The sequence below is a fragment of the Acanthopagrus latus genome, chromosome 8 (genome assembly GCF_904848185.1).
Source record: "Acanthopagrus latus isolate v.2019 chromosome 8, fAcaLat1.1, whole genome shotgun sequence".
Taxonomy (NCBI): Eukaryota; Metazoa; Chordata; class Actinopteri; order Spariformes; family Sparidae; genus Acanthopagrus; species Acanthopagrus latus.
The window spans coordinates 11,225,455-11,238,841 of NC_051046.1; the positions used below are offsets into that span (position 1 = coordinate 11,225,455).

At 41.0% G+C, this 13,387-nt stretch overlaps 1 protein-coding gene across 1 annotated transcript; it reads left to right on the forward strand.

Annotated features, from left to right (window-relative positions):
* Window positions 1-2,551: 2,551 nt before the first annotated feature.
* Window positions 2,552-13,140, forward strand: smad3b (SMAD family member 3b). Its single transcript, XM_037107457.1, has 9 exons — window positions 2,552-3,210; window positions 6,947-7,140; window positions 7,258-7,392; window positions 7,764-7,838; window positions 7,936-7,986; window positions 9,573-9,785; window positions 9,898-10,035; window positions 10,116-10,260; window positions 11,381-13,140. Exons 1-9 carry the CDS (start codon window positions 3,008-3,010, stop codon window positions 11,502-11,504), a joined length of 1,278 nt encoding a protein of 425 aa, XP_036963352.1. The 5' UTR covers window positions 2,552-3,007; the 3' UTR covers window positions 11,505-13,140.
* Window positions 13,141-13,387: the final 247 nt, after the last annotated feature.

Genomic DNA, 13,387 nt, shown 5'->3' on the forward strand with positions numbered 1-13,387 from the left:
ATAAATGAATTCTCGCCTTCTAATAAGCTGTCATGTCGACGTGTGTAGACGTTACCGTTGTAAGTAAATGGCTTTTGGTCCAGATGGTCTGTTAACATTTCCCAGATGTTAACAGTCCACTGGAGGGGTCCTCCTGATAAATTAAAAACTCAATTAAAAGACAAAACAAGTGTCACGCTGGATGAGGGTAAACACCTGTGTTGTTCCCGAACCTGGCAACCCAGGAGATGTTCTGACTGCTGGTGATGGATAAAACATTAGTGAAGGATTTACTTTTCAACCGATGATAAAGCCACGAACTTGACACAAAGCACAAGAGAGGAGGCAGGCGGAGAGGAGAGTGTGCTGAGTATCACCTCTGAGGAGGATTTGAGGGTCCTTTCGGTCCAGGCCAGAGGGAGGGAGGAGAGAGGGAGGTCACTACTGCCCCAGATTTGGAGGTGCCGCTGTCTGGAGAGAGATTGATGGCTGCAAGCAACAGATAACAGCTTGCAGTGTGGAGGGAGATTAGAAAAAAAAAAGGGCAGAGATTGTATGGAGCAGCTGACCCCACCCGTTTGGGGCTGTGCTGAACAGCCACGTCTGATTTGAACACACTGCAATTAGCTGCTGAGCCAATTACAGGTTTGCGGAGGGTAAATGTGAAGGGCTCTGATTGTCATACAATATGCTGGAAGCTATCATTCACCCTACAGAATGTGTATTTATAGCAGGGCCGTGATCGAGACTGAATTATCAGTTGCTTTAAATTATATATAAGAATCCAGTGGTCTATGCAGCACCTCAGACGTCACTGCAATTTCCCCATATGGACACACAAAAGGGCATATTTACTCTAATTGCTACTCCATCCTTGTCTAAGTATTATTGTGACAGCAGCCCAGCTGATCGGGCCCCTGCAACACATCCTGCTTGTTTCCCACGTAACCCATGAGTGGTCCATCACAATGCCATTGTTATCTATCAGATTGTCTCCCAGTCATCCCTTATTCAGCCAGCCGCAGTGCCTTTTGTCCAAACTCATTCTTCACCCTGTCCCTAAGACCTTCTCCTGCCTGCTGTGGTCCATCTGCCCCCCTGTCTGACGCATATGCCCCCCCCCCCCCCATTTTTTGTCTCTCACACACGCACACACATACATGCACTGACACGCACAAACTCTCCACGCCAGCTGTCCAGCTCGTGGCAGTAAAAAGGTGCTGACCGACCCTGCAGCAGACAGTCAGAGTACACAAGAACGAAGTGCTCACAGCTCTCCAGCCTGTTTCCTCTGCCGGTGACGATGGCAATGTGAAACACTGGGTAAACCATTTTCAGAGTCAATTTGATTTGACCTACATGAACAAGATGCACACATGTGTTGACAAATTTCTAATCCTCACACCTCACTCTACATATTGTTTATGAAGTGCTGATCTTGATGAATAAAAGTAAAACTGAGATGGTGATAACTGTAATATTTAAAAACTAAATACTGATATTGTGGGATATACAATAATACATCGCCTCTTCAATCATTTGTTTCTTTTCTCCAGCTCTATAGCAGGTACACACCTTAATGCTGGTCACCACCTGCAAGAAAACAGAATAATTCATAAAGTCTTATTGTTATTGTTTGTGTTATTATTTGTACACTTTTTGTGCACAGTTATGGTTACAGACACTCTCTCTGCTGCCCTACATTCTTATTTGGGTTGTTAATTCATTTACAAAAAACTAGAGGCAAGAGACAATAAACAAAGTTAAAGAAGATTTGATCGCCTGCCCTTTAAAAACTGGGTCTGCAGTTGATTTCATTCATTAAACTGATCATTGATTATTCTGTTAAAGAACTGCCTGATTTATCAGTAGCCAGCCAACTAAATATTGCCAGTTGCAGCCTTAAAAGGATCCTTTAGACACACAGTGCCTGCTGTGCAGAGAGCAATGAAGTGTCCCTTTAATATTACTTTTCAGGTGCAACTGCCAAGATGGCTATAATATTTATTTAAGAAGAAGGAAGTGAGAAGCTTTGCCAAATACTTGCTTAAAAATAGACAGCAGTCATTGATGGAGGTTATAAATAGAGACAAGGGAAGGGGCTGCTCCTGGACACAGATATTTATAGCACGGGCACACTGCTGTTCACCGGAGGCGGCAGTCAAGCGGTGCACTTATCAATAACACCATAAAACCCCCAAATGCCAGTGAATGAACAGTCGTCCCCCCTCGTCCATTTCTGGAGCGATGCATCTGAGGTGAAATTAAATCACTTTTATGAGGGGATCAAAGAGATTACTCCTCAGGGTCTTTCTATTCGTGGACACAGTAAATGCAAAAGTTGGATCACTTTTCAGTGTCGACACATCTCTGATTACAACATTTTTTCCATTTCTTGCCTCTTAAGTTTGACCCATGACACTGATAACCCGGCATAAATAAAAGGGGACACACTGAGTGGGGGGAATTTGAAGTCAAAGCAAATCAGTCGAAGTGGTGACAAAGTAGTTCAGAGCATTTTAGTTGTTGTTTTATTCCAAGCAAAGACCAGGAGCTGAAAGAAAAAAAATCTGTTGCATGTTTTTTGTTTTGTTTTGTTTGTTTGTTTGTTTTTTGGGTTGTTTTTTTTTTTAATGCAACAATTTTTAATTTACAGGTGTTTCTGTAATGTTTATAAAAATAGAGTTAAATTGCATATGCCCAACACACTTGCTTTATACAGGTGGAGGGCAGACCAGCTGACGGAGCAGCAGGAGGAGGGGCAGGCAGGCAGGCAGGCAGGCAGCCCGGCTGGATGAGGAGCTGCTCCTCTCCGACAGACGGACAACTTGAGCGGAGTGAACCTGCGACGCAGCCCGCTGCTGCCGAGTCCCCGGCAGCGACCAGCCACTGGGAGTTTAGCTAGCTAAGCTAGCTAGCGGGCTTAGTTTAGTCGTTGATATAGGAAGGACAGCGGTGCTGTTTGCAACTCTGGGCGGCAGAATTAAATCCGAGTCCTTTCATAAATTGTTTAAGTTGCGATTTAAACATGTCTATATTACCGTTCACTCCACCGATCGTGAAGAGGCTGCTGGGCTGGAAGAAGGGAGAGCAGAATGGGCAGGAGGAGAAATGGTGCGAAAAGGCAGTCAAAAGTCTTGTGAAGAAGTTGAAAAAGACGGGACAGCTGGACGAGTTGGAAAAAGCCATCACCACACAGAATGTCAACACGAAATGCATAACAATACCCAGGTAACGACACAGCTAACTGGCTGCCTCGAAACTGGCAAGCTAGGGTTGATGACAGCTAGCAAACGTTAGCAAGTAGCTTGCTAGTTAGCTTGAGCTAATATTAGAAGCACAATGCTTTGTTAGTGAAGCATTTTTCCTTGTTAGCTTTTTTACGTTCATTTTGACAGGTTGGTTGCTACGTGTATTGATGAAGAGATACAAAGTTCAGTGTTATGCTAAGCGTTTTGATAGCATTGACATTTAGCTTCAGCTGCCATTGTGAGTACTGAATAGAGCTAGCATTAGCTGAACAATGCAAACTTAGCCTTCTGTCTTTCAGCTTATTTAGTACATTCTTGTGTACACGAGTAACAGCCAATTAGTATTTTATCAGTTTAACCCATGCAATGTTAACTGTTATGAACTTCAGTTAACATTACTATAAAAAGACATGGTTAATCTCTATCCGTCAACCCATACATTTAAGTCTGTTATGTCATTTTTTATCCATCGTTAGCTTGTTTGCACAACCTGCATGACCAGTACACCAAGGAGCATATTCCTGTCAGCAGGAACATTACGACTAAATGGTTGGAATGTGTACAACAGTAGTAGTTAGTGTTTCTGAAAAGCTTGAGCAATCTTACAGAAAAAAAAGGTCTAGCAAGTTCCACCAGCTGACATGGTAGCTGTGGTCCATACATAAACAAGTGCCCAGTTCACACGTGTGGCGACCAGGAGAAGGGGTGTTTTAGCGAGGCAGAGCTCTGACTCACAGAGGATGTTTAGACTGGAGTGTGTGTGCGTACTCTGGGAAAGTTGGAATAAGGGCTCGTTTTGGGATTCCCCATTTGGGATACCCATCAGTCTAAAAAGACACAAGTGTATTGACATGAGAAGTGGATGTTTGATACAGGACAGTGAGCGCAAACAGTTGTAGTCTGTGGTCTGAATGAGTCAGTTTTGCTGATGTAATGTTTTTCACTTGGTTGGATGTTGGATGCACGTGTTTACTTCTTGGACACTGTCTTAAGTGAGCAGCAACTATGTAAACCAGTGTCCACCTTGTATCTTAATTCCCCTCTGTTGTCCTGGCTAGATGGGGAAATCCAATCTTTATCACCAAATGACAATGACTCAATCAGGAAGACATAAAAAGATAAAACAACATACAACACATAGTGCATGAGTTCTTTAATGTGATCTTTCCATTTCCCTTACTCTTTCCATATCAGTCAACCCTTCTGCTTGGGGTCGACTGAAGTGACTTTTTCAAGGTCGATCCCAAATATTTGAAATCAAGGAGACCCAAAACCAGCATTTGGGAATGATATTCATTTTTCAGAAAAATCAAAGTCTTTGTGTCAAAATTTAAACAACCAGTCAATGAATAAACCTTCTAAAACTATTTATTATATTTGTGTGAAAAATATAATGTCCTGACAAATATGAACGTTTATATAAACTTGAAATGTTACTTCTTTTACAGCAGTATGGTGAAGAATTTAATCACCATATATAAGCGAATAGACACAGTATGATATTCGCCAAGCAGTACACTGCCGCATGCCTTGAAAACGGAAAATCACTGCAACCCTCATCTCTACTGTTTTTTTGCTTATTCAATAAATAAGGCAGGTACACCTTTCAGCCCGGCTAGTAATAGGCATTTAAGGGAGCTAAAATACACCCATCAGTGTTAGGAATCCTTTAAAGTCATTTTTTCCAAGGAATATTTAATCGGGCTCCTTGTAGGCCTAATTGCTAATAAAACTGAGTGTGAGCATGGGTGTCAACCTACATTAAAAACTCTTTCTCAGTCCTTGGGAATGTGCTCTGGGCTCTAGTGAGGGCGTGGGCCACTGTTTGGATTGTGTTTTAGTGACTGTAGGTTTAGAGAATAACAGCTGTCTTGCTGTCTGTTGGGGATATAGAGGTTCTGTATGGCAGTAGGTCCACTTGATGCTGTACTTTCATCACCTCCTGTAAGGGGGATTAGGGAGAAATGGGTTGTCAGCATTATAAATGGTCAAACGCAGGCCTGAGGTGCTATAGAAAATTATGTAGGCCTACTAAAACATTTGCATTGTGTTCATTGAGAGGAGATCAGTTGTCCTTGTCTCATACAGTATGTGTGTGTGAGAGATTTATTACACTAATGCTGTTTTGACCTGTTGGGTGAAAAGGCACACATGCACATTTTTGCTTCAAGCTGTCTGTGTTCTAGCTGGGTGATGTTCCTTCTGGTGGATAAGAGGTTTGCCTCAGTCCAGCTGGGTATCAGAGTGGTCATCATATCAGAGTGGCAAATCAGGGAGACAGGAGGAGAGAGTCCAGGTCAATCTAGGCAGAGGCATGGGGCTGCTGACCTCAGCTGACCCAACAAATTGTTGTCAGTGCCGGAAGATGAGTCTGAACTGATGTCTTTTGTTGTGGTCACCAGTGTAGTCTGAAAGCTTTAACTGACTCATTTGAATAGCAGCAATAGTCAGCAGATAAATCAGTAAAAAAAAAAATAGTCTCAGCCCTTTAGAACTGTGGCCATTTCTTCTTCTTCCTACTTTCCAACGTGCCATATTAACATGAAATATATCTGCACTAGAAGTGTCATTTTTATCACCATGCATCTCATTCCCTTTGACACTAAAATAATACAATAAAAGGTTGACTTTGACTTTTTTTAGATTTAATCAAATGTTTGACATTATCACCATTTACATGTAAATTAACAGGAGTTATAATATTTGGTTATTTTGGTCGCTACCTTTAAGCTACCACCACCAAACTAGCTTTAACTTGTTTGTTTTAAACCCAAAGTCCTCTGTGACATAATTTGCAGGAGGCCAAAGCATGTTAGAATGAAAACCACGTTTCCTTGTCTGACAGCTCAACAATGAGCTGAACTGTTGTTGAGTTCAGCTGGAAAAAATCCATCACCACACTGGACTCCATGTGAGGGGAGAGGCCCAGGAACTGTCATAGTCTTCACTTTATATTTTTTTAGTCATAATATTAATTTCACGAAAATATATATGATCCTACTCTTCACAGGTACACTTTTTTTTAATCACTTTTTGTTCATGTGTCAATCAAACGTCTATCTGTACAGTCACTTTAATTTTCGCTACTTCATAGTTGGACTGTATCAGTTTGTTATCAATAAGTGAAGTGACGTCTACAAATGTCTTGTCAAACCAACAGTGCAAAACCAAAAGAGTCTTAACTTACTATCACAAATGACAAAGAAAAACAGCAAATCTTAGATTTAAGAAGGTGGAGCCAGCAAATATTTGATATTTTTGCATGAAAAATTACAAAAACATTAATATTGAATTGATTAAATCAACTTGTTCTTACAGCTCTATTTTGTAGTGATTCTGTTGTCTGTATTCTGACATGATTATTTGACAACTGGCTGACATTTTAAGGGTGTTCTGACAACTGATGATCCCCTTACTGGTGCTGCTATGTTAGAAAGGCTGAGGAAATGGTTGTCATAAAATGCTATCTTTCATACTTTCAGTATTTTAATGTTCTAAATGAGATAACAACATCGTAAAAGGCAGTATTGGGAATGAATAGAAGAGGTTTAGCCTGGCCTGACATCAGTCAAATGATTTGGTGTTCTGCCATCAGTCAATGTGTTCAGAACTATACGTAATACATATAAGGTTGTGACTTAGAATTTAAAAACTGTTACGTCCAGTTACATTTGATATGCATGCTCCACTACAGTCTTTTCTGCTGTGTCTTGCAGATCTTTAGATGGGCGTCTTCAGGTCTCCCACAGAAAAGGTCTTCCACACGTCATCTACTGTCGCTTGTGGCGCTGGCCAGACCTGCAGTCTCACCATGAGCTGAGGGCTGTCGACCACTGTGAATTTGCCTTCCACACGAAGAAGGATGAAGTCTGCGTCAACCCCTACCACTATCAGAGGGTGGAGACACCAAGTGAGTGCAGTTAATTGCTACATGATCTAAATGACTGTATTTGAGGTAATGTGTTTTGCCATACGATATATAAACAAACTGCACTGGTCCATAATGAATGCATCTCTGCGTTTCCAGTTTTGCCTCCTGTCCTAGTGCCACGACATACAGATATCCCTGCAGAGTTTCCTCCGTTGGATGACTACAGCCCATCCATCCCCGAGAACACCAACTTCCCTGCTGGCATTGAGCCCCAGAGTAACTATATTCCTGGTAAGAAAAACAATGTCATTACTTCTGTGCACAGAACTTGAAAGTCTTTGAACTCTTAATCTCATTATTAATTATTCAGTGTGTGCTTAATTTAGAGAAGACTGAGAAAATGTTTGTATCCCTGAATGTATTGTGTATTAAAACTGGTTAAAGTAGGCACTTGGGAAACAAACAGAAACTTGAACCTATGCAGACTGCAAGCTTGGTAAATGACAGTTACGTTGATATTTTTGCCACTATTGTCCAAGATTGACCTAAAATTTACAAAAAACAAAAAACCATAACGCACTCATGAAGTCACAAAAATGTATCTTAGCAATTTAAATCAATCAGACCTTTGGTATGCTGAGAATCTTTTTTATATGTTACAGAAACTCCCCCACCGGGGTATCTGAGTGAGGATGGTGAAACAAATGATCACCAGCTCAACCACAGCATGGACACAGGTGAGTCACATGACAGTGCACACAATTCAAGCACATACTGTTCTAATTATGCCTTATCAGGATCATGAACCAGTCCTCTATTACTGCTCTATTTTAGGTTCACCCAGCCTGTCGCCCAATCCCGTGTCACCCGCAAACAGTAATCTTGGTAAGCAAAACCAACGGGTTCAGCTCTACTTACGGAGCATATCATTCGTTATGTGCACTTATCTGGTTGGTTGCTGTGACATTCCAGAGTTCACTAAATGGTGAGCAGTGAATTGAGATTCCAGCATCACTGACAGTCACTGAGTTGTGCAACTGTAATTTTCCCAACTATAGATTGCATTGTGGGATTGTTAGAAATTGTACATTCCATGGTCACTCGCCTATTTTTCTTTTTGCCATTGTGGAATTTTTGAGGGTGGAATACTTCTACACTCAGAGTTGAACTTTGAGTTTTTAAGTAATGAATTTAGGATAAAAGTGATTTCAATGCTCGCTGTCAAATCGTGAACACACTCAAACTACACACATGGCGAAAAATGGACATATTAATCTTCCCATCACATATATTACAGGATGTGTAGCCTTGCAATCATCTCACACTCCATGGGTTAAAGGTTCATTTGTTTGTCATTTTACACTAGGGTCATAAAACAGCTGAGATTATGGTATTTTTAAAGTTCCTCCATTTTTGCTCCTCTACATATTTGTCATTTAGGACATTTACATTTTTCAGTTTTGAGATTAAATGTGGACAGTACTCCTGAGCTATCTCCACGATATTGTATTGGTCAAACAAACTAAACAACACAACGTTCAAGCTCTACAAGCCCAAACGGTTCCTGTCGTCACTTATGGTTAAATACAGGTTCATTGATTAAAATGCCCAAGGAAAGGGTAACTAGTTATATTTAAAACTAAGATAGTTCTGTTACTGAAGATGGATAGACACCTACCAGTCAGAGTTGCAAACTCTGTGACCCTGGCATAAATTAGAATAAATACTGAGGACACCCTGACAACTCAGCTGCCTAAACACATAGTGCAGACCATGTATGCTGAAGAAAGTAATATCATACACGTACCACAAGCCCAAGACAGCTTTTAGTCTGAATCATCCTGCAACAATGGACCCATCCCCACCTGACTGCACCCAGTGACCGGGTGACTACCAAAGTCAGAACAAGTCGAAACAAGCCAGTAAACCAAAAATAGCAGCTGTTTTAGTGATGGTGCTGTTCATATGAAGTCCACAGACTATTGGATTAGAATATCTCAGAGAGACTGATGAGCAGTATACAGGAAGGTGGACTACGTCTGGGAGGCACAGCCTCAGGGCAGTAACAGAGTAAGTATGGTATGAATGAAGTCTTTGTCTATGGTCTGTCCTCATCAGTGGAAAAGCCAGCGACAGAAAGTTCAAGGTAATGCAATAATAATAATAATATCCGGTTGCCAGGTTATTCTATCTTTGTGGAAAGCCACGAGGAGGTCATTGTAAAAATAAATAATTAAGTTAGTCATGTCTTGGCCATTCCTGGCTGGTGCCATTAGGGTCGTGGGAAAGAGCTCTTGAGGAGAAATCAAAGGGAAACTTTATCAGCAGGGTGCATCTTCACAATCAGATGCTTGTTTGACCACGGAGCAGTTTACCTGTTCTCATGAATATCTTAATTGTTTATTTGGACCTAACTGGAGGACATATTTTTGTTAATGTCTCCATCTAACATCTGCCCTCTGCTCACACAGACTTACAACCTGTGACGTACTGTGAGTCTGCCTTCTGGTGCTCTATCTCCTACTACGAGCTGAACCAACGTGTAGGAGAGACCTTCCACGCCTCCCAGCCCTCCCTCACAGTCGATGGATTCACAGACCCCTCCAACTCTGAACGCTTCTGTCTAGGCTTGCTGTCCAACGTCAACCGCAACTCGGCAGTAGAGCTAACACGCAGACACATAGGTACTCATTTTATTTCAAAGCGACCACATAAGCTTTGATGTAATTTGCCTTTTATATTTGGGCTCGACATAATCAGTAGGCTGAGCAAAAATCTTCTCTCTTCCGTTTCCAGGACGGGGTGTGAGGTTGTACTACATTGGGGGAGAGGTGTTTGCAGAGTGTCTCAGTGACAGTGCCATCTTTGTCCAGAGTCCCAACTGCAACCAGCGCTATGGCTGGCATCCTGCCACTGTCTGTAAAATACCACCAGGTTAGCGTGAGAGGATGCACAAGAACACTTGAGACCATTAGAGGCTGACGTAATCCTAATAATAATTCTTTATTTTGCAGGCTGCAACTTGAAGATCTTTAACAACCAGGAGTTTGCTGCTCTGCTCGCCCAGTCAGTCAACCAGGGCTTTGAGGCCGTCTACCAGCTGACCAGGATGTGTACCATTCGCATGAGTTTTGTCAAGGGCTGGGGAGCTGAGTACAGGTAATGAAATGTAAAATAAAAATACAACAACTTTTTCACAAGAACAATACAAATGGTGAAAATTCCAATGTGCCAACATAAAGAATTGATCAGCAGATTCAAGACTTAAAGTAATACTTAACTGACTCAGCAAGTGAACTACAGCCTCATTCTGTCACCTTGCTTTTGTCCTTTCTTCTCTCCGACAGAGTTATGTCCTAGTATAGACAGAGTGAATGTTGAGGGAGGCTGTCAGGTCTGAGTAATCCCCAGAGTGTGGGGGCAGAAAATGGAAAATTAAGGGGGTCTGAAGTGGGCCCTCTGTGAACCTCCCCTGCCCTCATGGCACCTCTCTTGGTAGACGACATCATTCTGCAGACACAACAGCACATAAAGTCCTTAACAACCCAGACCAGACACATTTAGACCCTTTTCTCTCTCAGTCGTTTGGTGTGAAAGCCAATCCATGTTTAAGTGTTTTATCGGCTTTCAGAGGTGGACTGAAGTACCTGCTTTAACGCAAGCCCTATGTTGTCTTTGTCCAAGTCTGTTCAAAGTCATCGGCAAACAAAAGCAAAATGTATTCACTTTGTTTCAGGGTTCGCAACTAAGACAAATGTTTCATTAAGCCCCAAACTTAAAAGAAAATTCTTGATGTTTATGGTCGGGATAATCAAATTCAGTTCTCAAATCAAGAAGTGCTGTGCACAGACGGTAGCTGACTTGGAAAGGGAAAAAGAGAGCAATGGGGGAGGGTGCAGCTTTGGGTCGGCAAGAGAGGGTTGAGTAACGGACAAAGAATGTGGAGGACATGGAGTGGGAGGTGACCACATTTCAGACACCCTTGGTGAGGGGGATTCCCACTGGACTTTGAGTGACGCGTGTTAGATTTCTGGCACCAAACACCTTGGAGAAAAACATGTCTGATAAAAAGCTGAATGACTTCAGAAATAGCCTGTACAGTTGGCTTCAATGTTGGTGCTAATTTAAGAAACACGGAAAAGACTGTCTCTTTGCATTACTCATTATTATATAATAATGAATTTACATCCACATTGACATGTCACTATGGTACTATGATGTAGTATGAAAACCATCAGTAATGACCAACTGTTTTGCCCCTCTTCTCTGTACCCTGCAGGCGTCAAACAGTGACCAGCACCCCCTGCTGGATAGAACTGCATCTCAATGGCCCTTTGCAGTGGCTGGACAAGGTCCTCACACAGATGGGCTCTCCCAGCATCCACTGCTCCAGTGTGTCATAGGAGTAGCACATGCTTTCATACACCCTCTTTCCCATCCCAACACGTATACACAAACCACATAGGAAAACTCAAGTGTCTCTCGATGATGATGAGGGAAGAGACGCCATACAGCAAATCAACAAATCACTCTCCCCGTTGCTATCTCTAACATTTCACCTCACATCTATAGCACTTTCCTCAGTACCATTTAGTGTCTCCATTTGATGGTTATTTAAAGACTTGTAGGACATGTTTTGTTTTCATGTGTTCAATGGGCAGCCACAGGGTATTTGCAACAGGTTTCATGAGACTTGCCACATTTTCTTCATTATTCATCTAGACATCATGCGTATGCTTAGTGTTCTGTTTTTATTAAGGGGATTGAAATGTGTCTCCCAAGTTGAAGTTGTAGTACACTTTCAGCTTAGTCACCTTTTTACATGTTTCAAAACATTTTTGATTCTATGAATTAGCTAAAGGTATGAATACGCTATCATCACTGGTGTTTCAGTGTCCTGGTACCACTCTTTGTAATCACTGAATTGAGTCATAATTTATCAATTGAATCATGAATTAACTTGAAAAATGTAAATTTGAGTAGTGATTAAATAGAATATATTTAATGAATATTTTAAGTACAAGGTACTTTGCCCATATTGATTTATCTGCATTAATGAAAGTGTCAATTATCTGATTGATCATGTAATTGGTATTTTATCTATTTTAAACAAAGTATAGACATTAGCACCATTGTTTCTTGAAAAGAACCCTTGTATGAAAACTATTTTGCTCAGTGAAAGAGACATTTTATAAGTTATTTTTGCATACTGTCCTGCATGGGAATATATTTTTTTTAAATGCCTCAATATGATTGTACATAAATATTTATAGCTTGTGATTTCCTGTAGTCATGTATTGCTTGAAACCCTGGACCTGACTGACCTCTGGTATGAGTAGATTCACAGAAGGACTTCGCTTTAATGACCCAAAGCTTGGTGGGGTTTTCGAACCCAGGTCAACTGGTTCTTAAGTGTGACACTTAGGATTACTGTACCAGTTATTACTGTTAGTTCATCATAGGAACATAGAGTACGAAAAACCATATGAGCAGTGGATTGGTTGAATTTAGGCACCGTGTGACCATTGATGGCATGTAGAGTGAAAATAGAAATGCAGGTCTTTCTCACTATTACCAACCAATAGTACACTATGCTCCTTGTGGGTAGATGATGTACTTCCAACCTACTGTGTTGATCAGTGTAAAGCTTTAGTTTTAGTGGTAGTTTGCCTGTCCAGTAAATACTGTATATCACATGTACTTTGCTACAATATAAAGCATGTGTTATATGCTTGCTATCTTTGGTCATTTTCTATGGAGCCACCATGTTTATCCTGCACATACTTACAGTACATAAGTCTGTCATCATGTAACATATTTAAAACAGTTACATGGAGCTAAACTGAAGTCCTATGTACTACAGTGCATTAGGTAGTTTGTAGATCTGTATCAGTACTTGTGTTCCTTGATATTCTTAGTTGGTGGTTTTCTTTTCCAAGTCTTATGTACATGTTTTTTCATGTAACGTAATATTTGTTCTCAAATGACCATTGTTTTGTTATCTGTGAAATTTAATAAATTGCAACTGGGTAAAAAGAATTCTGAATGTTTTTTTTCCATGGATTGTTAGTACACACTACAAATATAGAAACCCATCTGCGTGAATGCACTTCCATAGAACTGTCCTAATTAATCCAGAAGGGACGATTTCACCCTAGGGCAACTTTGGGCATTGTAGTTTCTGGTGGTATTTTGTTGAAAGTGGTGCTTACAAAGAAAAAACTCCCTTCAGTAATAATGAAAAAACAATGACCGTCCAACTTATCTAAACTGATCCGTATCAATG